At 40.4% G+C, this 9185-nt stretch overlaps 1 protein-coding gene across 2 annotated transcripts; it reads right to left on the bottom strand.

The window, feature by feature from the left end:
* Nucleotides 1-549: 549 nt before the first annotated feature.
* LOC100732570 (GTPase IMAP family member 7) lies at nucleotides 550-6536 on the bottom strand. 2 transcript variants are annotated; one of them, XM_003469754.3, is made up of 2 exons: nucleotides 6390-6536; nucleotides 550-1647 (listed from the first exon to the last, which is right to left on the bottom strand). In XM_003469754.3, the coding sequence occupies exon 2, from the start codon at nucleotides 1611-1613 to the stop codon at nucleotides 738-740; it is 876 nt and encodes a 291-aa protein (XP_003469802.2). In that variant the 5' UTR covers nucleotides 1614-1647; nucleotides 6390-6536; the 3' UTR covers nucleotides 550-737. The 2 variants fall into 2 exon arrangements, with proteins under 2 accessions (XP_003469802.2, XP_063106795.1); XM_063250725.1 differs by lacking the exon at nucleotides 6390-6536 and adding an exon at nucleotides 4972-5101.
* Between the last annotated feature and the right edge of the window lie 2649 nt (nucleotides 6537-9185).

Below are 9185 nucleotides of genomic sequence, written 5' to 3'. Positions count from 1 at the left end.
ACTACATCGTTTATGGTACACTGTTATAGTAGCCCAAATGGATTAGAAATATAGTCAAAGGAAATAAAATAGGTACCTGGAAGGATATTAGCACCTCCGTGTTCATTCCAGCATTATGTACAGTAGACAAGATGTGGAACCCAAGTGTATGTGCACAAATGAAGAGAGGAAATGGTGTGTATGAGTATGTACCCATGTGTTCAGTGGAATATTATTCAGCCTTTAAGAAAGAAGATCCTGCCACTGGCAATAATAAACCTGGGAGACACTAGGATGCATGAGTTCAGCTAAGCATGGAAAGACAAATGTTGAAAAATTTCACATCTATGCTAAATCTAAGAAAGGGTCAAACTCAGAAGTAAAGAATAAAATGTTAGTTTTCAGAAATGGAAAGGTTGGGGTAAATAAGGCATTCATCACAGAACACAGAATAAATTCTGAAGGTCTAACATGCTGACTATCCTTCATAATGCTGTACTGTATTTTTGGAATTTGCTGAAAAAGTAAGTTGTTCTCACTGTACAAAAAGAAAAGAAAACTATGTGAGACTATGGGTATATGAATTACTTTATTTTAATCATTTCATTACAAGTGCAAATTAACAATTCACAAGTTTTATTTGTCAGCTTGACCTTAATATATGGGAGATAGGGGACTATGACTGTAGCTATCTTTGGAAAAAATAATATATTACCTAACAACAGGCAGGGAATTAAAAAGAAAGAATGTAATATACATTACTTCCAAAGTTCCTCCCATATATTGTAAATGATCTCGAAAATCTTTTTGAAGACATATTTAAACACATCATCTTCAGCTTTTCCCTTTACATTTTTTATTTTCTTATCATATTGCATCTTCACAGCCTCTATCGCTTTCTTCTTCTCTTCTTCTGATTTACTGCTGCCTTGTATTTGTTTGACTTCCTCATTTAATTGTTTAGTGAAGTTTTCCATTCTGAGTTTCTGATCCTTAATCTTCTTCTCTACGCCCTTGTAGATGGTGTCTGAAAAGTAGGCCCCTCCGTTGGCCTGCACCATTTTCTCTAACAGCTCCAGCAGCTCCTGCACCTGGCTTTCCTTCTCAGACCGGCCTGCTTTGTTGTTGATGGCGAAGCAGCGGTTCCCACACTCCTCGATGATGTCTGTTAGGTTTTTATCTGCATTTTCCAGGAAGTCACTTAGGCTGCTGCCATCCAGCTCATCTTTGCGAGTGAACAAGACCACCATGTGCTTCATGGCTGCCTCCCCAAAGACATGCTTGATCAACCTGACCGTCTTCTGCTCTTCCTCTGTGTAGCGGCCCAGCTGGATAACCATGAGGATGGCGTGAGGTCCTGGGCAGGAGGCGATGACACAGCGGCTGATTTCTTCACATGTAGTTTCTAGGTTGTCCTTGGTGTCAAAGAGTCCCGGGGTGTCAACAACAACAAGGTCTTTCCCGTTCCATTTCCGGGTTTGCTTTTCACAGTTCTTGGTAACAGCTTGGGCAGAGACTCGAGAAGGAAATTTTGCTGCCCCAAGGATGGTGTTTCCTGTAGCACTCTTCCCACTTCCAGTTTTCCCAACCAGCACAATCCTCAGAGCATTGTTCTCGTGTGCAGCCATGTTCATGTAAGGAGGCTTAGGTGCTCAGGTGTGTACAGGCCTTAAGGGAAGAAAGAGAAAAGTGCCAGTTCAGATAAATGGAACCATCCTCAATTCTCCTCTTTATTTTTTCACTCTGAAAATTCATTTTATATTCTTCCATGTATATTCAGGACAGGCAGAAAGACAAACAGTGCAATTACTAGAGAACAGAGATGATAGAGAAATTAAAGAATTACTGCACAACCGAGCACCTGGTCTAGATTTTACAGGCAACTACTATTAAACTTTTAAAATTTTGGTAATCTCCAAGCTGAAATGTTCATGATGATAGAAGAATGTCCCCACTCCCACCAGCCCACATGACAGGATGCTGGCCCACTCCCAAAGCCAGAACCAAGGGTGAGTGTTCACATCCCTGCCCGTGCCACCTGCCCACGTGCTCAAGCCAGGACTGAAGACTAGTGCCCCAGACCCCTGTACCCACCGCCACTACCACCAGTTATTGCTCTAGGCGAGGTGAGTTCATGAACAACGATATAGGAATCCAAGCAGCCAAATTGATAAATTTGAAATTTAATTAGTTGAACTCAGGGCCACTCATATACAGATTCCCCTGTTTCAGAGTGCAAACAAGTGGTCCTGAACTGGAAAGTTACAGAGCTTTTAAAATAGAGAACCAAAAAAGGCATCCTAATTTAGCTCGACTCTTACATTAATTTTTGGTTGACACCTGTATCCTGCTTCTTTTGTTGAGCAGGTTAATTTTTCTCCTGCGGGTACAGCTCATTCTGCTTTTCTCATGGGACTCATACCTTGAGTAATTTTTTTTATTTTTCTGGTTCAAATACAGGGCACTAGTTAAATGCAGGGCTCAAGATGGAGTCAGTTATGCCAAGCTACAACAGTAAGGAAAACTATGCTCAGCACCCAGCCACAGCAAAAGCAGAGGAGTCTTCAGGAAAACCCTTGGACTGTGGAAGTTATCTCTTAAAAATGATAGCGGCCATTGATATGCCAGATGTAGAAATATGATCATAGGGATGTAACAAGTATAAAAAATGAAAGATGGTCTAGTGCAGTGACACACACCATAATCCTAGAGATAGAGGCAGAGAGATTAAGAGTTCAAGGCCAGCCTGGGCTACATAATGAGTTCAACCCAATCCCCATTAAAATACCAACCCAGTGACACTCTTCACAGAACTAGAAAAATAACTTAAATTTATTTGGAAGCACAAAAGACCTCAGGTAGCCAAAACAATTCTGAACAAAAAACAAAAAAAGACTCACAAAGCTGGAGGCATTACAACATACGATTGCAAGATATGTTACAGAGCCACAACCAGAAAAACAGTATGGTACTGACATAAAAACAGACACACAGACCAATGGAATAGAATACAGATCCAGAAATAAATCCATACATCCACAGTTTTACTTATTTTCAACAAAGATGCCCAAAACATGCATAAAAGACACTCTCTTTAAGAAAATGGTGTTAGGAAACTGGATATTCACATATGTAAGACTAAAACCTGATCCATATTTCTTATGCAAAAATCTATTTAAAATGTGCCAAAGTCGTAAAACCCTCAAATAACTAGAAGAAAACATAGGGAAAACACTTCCGTATGTTAGTATTGGCAGTGATTTTGTGGCTAAGACCCCAAATGTATACATAATAAAAGCAAAAATATTGGGGCTGTATCACACTGAAAAGTTCCAGCACGACAAAGGAAGCAATCAACAGAGCAGACAGACAACCTGAAGAACTGGGGGAAATTGAAAGCTAGTCAGTCATATCATAAGTGATTAATATCCAGAACATATAAGGAACTCAAAATATTTGCCAAAAAATAACCTCTCTTAAATAATCCAACTTAATGGGCAAATGATCTAAATAGATATGTCTCAAAGGAAGAAATATAAATGGCCAACAAATACGTGATTAAGATCAGTAGTCATGAGAGAAAGGCAAATCAGGATCCTAGTGAAGGCTCATCTCACTTTTGTTCAAGCAAATATCATCAGTGAGGCAAAAGGAACACTGGTGAGGATATGGAGAAAGGAGAATTCTCAGATTAATTCTCAGTCTTACACATGTGAATATCCAGTTTCTCAGCACCATTTTCTTAGAGACCAAGCCACTACTCCAAAGAGATATCTCACTCCCATTTATATTGCAGCCCTGTTCACAATAGCCAGAAACCCATGAACAGATGAATGCATGATGAAATTATGGTGCATACACACAATGAGATGATAAGTCACAATAGTGAAATCCTGTTGTTTCCAGAAAAGTGAGTAGAATTTGGAGGACTTTTTCTTAACTGAAATGCAAGACCCAGAAAAACTAGTGTTGCATGTTATTTCTCAGGTATCAAGACTTTTTTTTAACTATTTTATTTTATTTTATTTTATTTTATTTTATTTTATTTGGTACTAGAGATTGAACTCACAACCTCAGGCTTGCTAGGCAGGCCCTTATGCCACTGAGCTAAATCCCCAGCCCTTTCTTTTTTTAAAGCCAATTCAAATGCAGACTAGTGATCACCAGGGCGCTGGGAAGGTTGGGGGTGCAGAGGATAAAGGGAAGTTAGATAATAGATACCAAAACAATGTCAGATATGCGAGGGATATCTGTCAGCAGCGCAGCACCTGCCTGGCAAGCATGAGATCTGGAGCTTGAATCTCAGTATGAAAAGAAAAAAACCAGCCAAGTTAGATAGAAGGAATAAGTTCCAGTGCTCTGCAGCAGAGCAGGGTGATCATAATTCATAACAACCTACTATATATTTTATGAAAAAACTCTAAAAGAAGAGCTTAAGGCTGTAAACATAAACGGTAAGGAGGAGTTGGGAATTTAGTGCGCTGGTGGAGTGCTTGCTTGCCTAGCAAGTGCAAAACCCGGCTTTCAGCTCGCATTACCAAAAAAGAAGATACTTTTCAGAGGAAATGATGAGACGGGCGTGGTAATTACACTGATGTCATCAAGCACATTACTTACATACACAGAAACATCATCCTGAGCCCCGTGAATGTGTATGCTTTTACGTTAGTCAAACAATAAAAGATAAAAACTCAAACACTAGTTTTATGAAACAAATATAATGCCAAAAACTATAGCTGTTTCTCATTTGTGAATATTGATACAAAAATCTTAAGTGAATGATTAAATGCAAACAGATAATACACTGTGTTAAGAGATTTATTGCAAATCTACTAGTGGGGAGGGGCAGGGATATAGCTCAGTGGCACAGCACCTGCCTGGCAAGCTCAAGGTCAGAGTTCAATTCCCATCAAAAAAAACACCTAGTATGGTTACATGAAAGAATATTCACTATTAGACTATATCCCATTAATAGACTGAGGTGAAACTTACCTAGATACAGAAAAGATTTTTAACCAAATTTCATGTTGATTCTTGTTTGAAACATTTTATAAAATAAAACAAGTAGAAAAAAAAAAAGAACAAGTAGAGACTGCTTTAGGAGAATTTCAAACAAATACAAATTTCATTTTGTCATCATCTTTTTTCTGTAGAAGTAAGAAATTGATCATAACATTTATTTGGTGGAAAAAAAGTGACAGTTATCCTGGACACCAAGAAAAAGAACAAAGAGAGAAAGGTAGTTCTATCTTATTGGGTCCTGACCTAGATCCCTAATCTTCCAAATGAGTGTACAGTGAAGGCTTAAATAAAATGAGACAAGTGGTATGATTTTAGAGCTCCAGGAGGGTCAAAGCCCTTTAGCTGAACTCGAGACTCTGAGGGCTAAGACAAAGACTTCTCTGGACCACCCATTTTTATTAGGCCCAACAACAAAGGGCAGGGAAACTGAGGAAAGCACAGGCAGTGAGCAGGACTTGGGAGTCACTTCAAGAACACCTCCAAGTAATGAATCATGTCAATTTAGTAGCACTGTCATCATGAAGACATGGAGGAAGTGAGACAGTGGGAGTAATTTCTACAGCTTCGGTCTCTATCTAGTTAATTGATGTTTGAGCCAAGTGTCCGCAGCTGTGGCCTTGTCTTGCCCTTTGAAGTATCTCTGGCCTCAGAGGCCACTACAGGCCTCAGCCAGGACCAGTGATTCATAGAGGTTCTCTCACTATGAATCAGCAAGGGGCCTGGGCCTAAAACAGACTCACAGATAAACATAGAAAGCCAGTCAGTAAAATTTAAATCCTGCTCAGAGCCACTTTGTAGTGGTCTCCACCAATATTTGATAATAAACCATTGCAGTCTTCATAATTAAAAGGAATAAGATGTCCATGAATCACTAGAGATGTAGAACCATGTAACAAAAACAGAAGACTCATATGCAGACCCCATGCTCATCACATATTCATTTGTAAGGAATTTGATCATCTTTCCTTCCACGTCCATTCTACAAGGCAGCATTGCCTTCTGACTCTAAACAAAATCTGCCTTCAGGGCTGAGAACGTGGGCTAGAGGGAGAGCACTGGCCTGGCACTGTGCTCCAGGCCTAGGCTGCATTTCCCAAGTTACACAGGAGGTAATCTGCTGGGGCACACCAACTGATTATTAAAATTACCAGGCAAACTCTGCATCTACGGCCACATGCACTGATGGAAGGTCATTTGCTCAAAGTTCATCCTATTAAAATAAACTGCAGGGACACCATGCTAAGAAATTTCCTTATACCTTGCAACCATGGTGCTGCTGAGACAGCACCTTCCCCGCTGCAGATCAGAATCCACCCCCACAGAAGTGCCCTGGCCCCACTGCCCCTTGCAGCTCCTTGGCTTGGGATCCACTTCCCAGCAAAGCTCACCTTCTTCTGAAGGAGCAGATGAGTTCTCCACTTTCCTTCAAGCAGACTGAGCTGGTGTTTCTGCTTCAACTGTGAGAGCAAAGTGTTTGCACCTCTGCACACACCCCAACCAGGAAGCCCTATTGGGTGGAGTCAGCCAAGAAACTGTCTCGGTGAGAAACAAACTTATTGCCCTGCAGGTTAGTGAGTGCTTCAGTTTTGCCAAATTGAAATGTTTTTGTTTATAAGACACTAAACTAACACTAAAACTTTCAAAGCTGTGTTTTTTCTTTTGGGGTACAGGGATGGATTTTTGAAAGCTTTTTAAAATGATGCAAGCATAGTGGGAACCTGATGAGTCACCTGGGGTAAAAGGAAAAACAGGTCTTTACCTTGATGCTTCAGGCTATGGAATCTGCAGGGGCTTCTTGGTGATTTTACAACAGGAATTTTCAGGAAGATCTCGAGTTACTCACTCAAAAATTAATTGCACTGAACAACAAAGCCAAAAGAGCCTGAACCATTAGGTAACAAAAACAGGAAAAAAAGAAAGATGAGAATTTTCTAACTACCCTATAGCTTCTCTGTTTTTTCCACACTGCTCCTCCAAGTTCGAAAATATATGTAACTACACCAGTAAAGATGCACCCAAAAGCTCAGAGCTTTCTCTGCTGCTGGATACAAGGCGAATGTAAAGTTTAACTTACTAAGACATTGCAAAAATAATAAAAATAACTGAAAGGAATATTTCTTCACACTGTCCTGGCTCTTGCGCAAATGGACTTAGTCTATCTGATTCCTGTGGTTTCTGTAACAAATTAACAAAAATGTAGAAGGTAAAACAACACGAAATTTATTCTCTCACAATCCTAGAAGTCAGAAGTCCAAAATGAATCCAAAGGGAATAAAATCAAGATGGTAGCAAACTCCAGGGAAGAATCACCCCTGGCCTCTCCTTCTGGAGGCCACCAACGTTTTTTTTTTTTGTTTTGTTTTGTTTTTTGTCTTTGTCTTTTTTTTTTTTTTTTTTTTATTGGCACCCGGGATCAAACTCACAACTGCCTGCTTGCAAGGCAGGTGCTTATGCCGCTGAGCTAAATCCCCAGCCCCCAATGTCTCTTGATTAACGTCACCACAATGCCTTCCTCCTCTTTTGAACGTCTTGCGTCTCTCCTATCAGGATTTCTGTGATTACGTTTAGAGTGCACCCAGATAAATCAGGGTAATCTCTCCACCTCAAGATTCCTGATTTAACCACATCTTCACCTCCCATTTCGGTGTGCAAGGTAACATGCACAGGTTCTGGGAATTTGGATAGATGTGTTACGTTTGAAGGCACATTTATTCAGCCTGCCATGATCTGCCACCTGGTTTGCAAACATTCATGTCATGGTGAAAGAAAAGACTGTTTTAGAAGGGAAGTCAGAGTAATCGAAGGGCCTGTCATGCCCATCAGAAGCACTCAGTAATCTCTCCTCTCTGGGATTTGCAATTTGATTTGTACAATTTCTGCTACAGTCTTCATTCTTCCCCTTGGCTTCAATGGCTGGGGATTCCGCTCAGTGGCATGAGTGCCTGCCTTGCGAGTGGGTGGTCATTAGTTTGATCCCTGGTGCTGATTTTTAAAAAAAGGAAAGAGTCACCTTTTGGTTTCATTTTCCTTCTTTCTTTGTTTTTTCTCTAAGAATACCACACATGAAGTCTTCTCAACTGCCTTGCTATAAATAATAAATACTATGCATCCAACTTACTGGGAGATAAAGGAACAACTGTAATGTACATATCAGTGTATCACACCATAAAAGTTTTTTATTTCTCATAATCCCTTATATTTTCAAGAAATGAGCAGGAAATTATTATAGGCAATTCACTTGTGTATAGAAAAAACACATATCCTGCCTTAGTCACACACACTTCCTTCCTTCCTCTTGTCTTTTTATCTTTTACTGAAAGTTGTGTTCATGTCTTAGGCAGCAAAACCAGGTTACAGGTTTTGCTTTAACCCTTCTTTGTAGCTGCTGAAGAGCTCACAGGAGCTGGAGGAGGGTTTGGACAAGAAGGAATATTCTCATTGTACTGACCTGTGCTGAGAAACCTCCGAGGGCTCCTGTAAGGCCAGCCCAAGGACAAGCAGAAGAGCCTTTCCGAATCCCCAACGTAGCCCGTGGCCGTGTTCAGAGTCGCCACTGCCACTCTAAGTCTAATGACTCAGTAAGTAACAGTGTAAATGACCTTAAAATCAGCGCTTATGGTGCTAATACCGTTTTAGAGCCCAGCAATGAAATTCTCAAGACCTAAGTGCTAATAACCAGCTGAGCAGTGTCATTACTCCTGGGTATGGCTTATCATATAAAAAAAGTGACTTAAAAATGGCATGTAACTGACTCACTTCTAAACTACGAAAGGTCGTGACTACTGGAATGCTGGACACCAGGGTTTCTCTCATCCTCTACTGGTGTAACATACTTGTTTTAGGAGAACACCAAGGACTTCCAGGTCACGATACCAGCCTGGCAGACAAGGCACAATGATGATACCAAAGTCTCCACTAGCATTTTTCCATTCTAGAGCAGCAAATACAAGAAGGGAAAAATACATTTTTATTAGACCTTCGCATTCAGTGCACAGAGCAAATGTGTGGACCAAGGGAACTGAATAAAAGACACAGAAACATCCCCAGGCACATTCAGCTATGTGATCTTTGACCAAGGGGGCAAAAGCATCAAATGAGGAAAATAACCTGTCCAGCAAATGTGCTGGGAAAACTGGTGATCCATTCACAGAAAATTGAGTCTGGACCCATATCTCTCACCATCT

This window comes from Cavia porcellus, unplaced genomic scaffold (assembly GCF_034190915.1).
Source record: "Cavia porcellus strain 051 isolate PalLab524CR breed Dunkin Hartley unplaced genomic scaffold, mCavPor4.1 scaffold_6, whole genome shotgun sequence".
NCBI lineage: Eukaryota > Metazoa > Chordata > Mammalia > Rodentia > Caviidae > Cavia > Cavia porcellus.
Note: the sequence above shows the minus strand (reverse complement) of the source record. Positions and strands in the feature narration are given on the sequence as shown.

Bases quoted from the DNA above. Each gene is read 5' to 3' on its own strand.
- LOC100732570 (XM_003469754.3), bottom strand. From the start codon at position 1,613: ATGAACATGGCTGCACACGAGAACAATGCTCTGAGGATTGTGCTGGTT.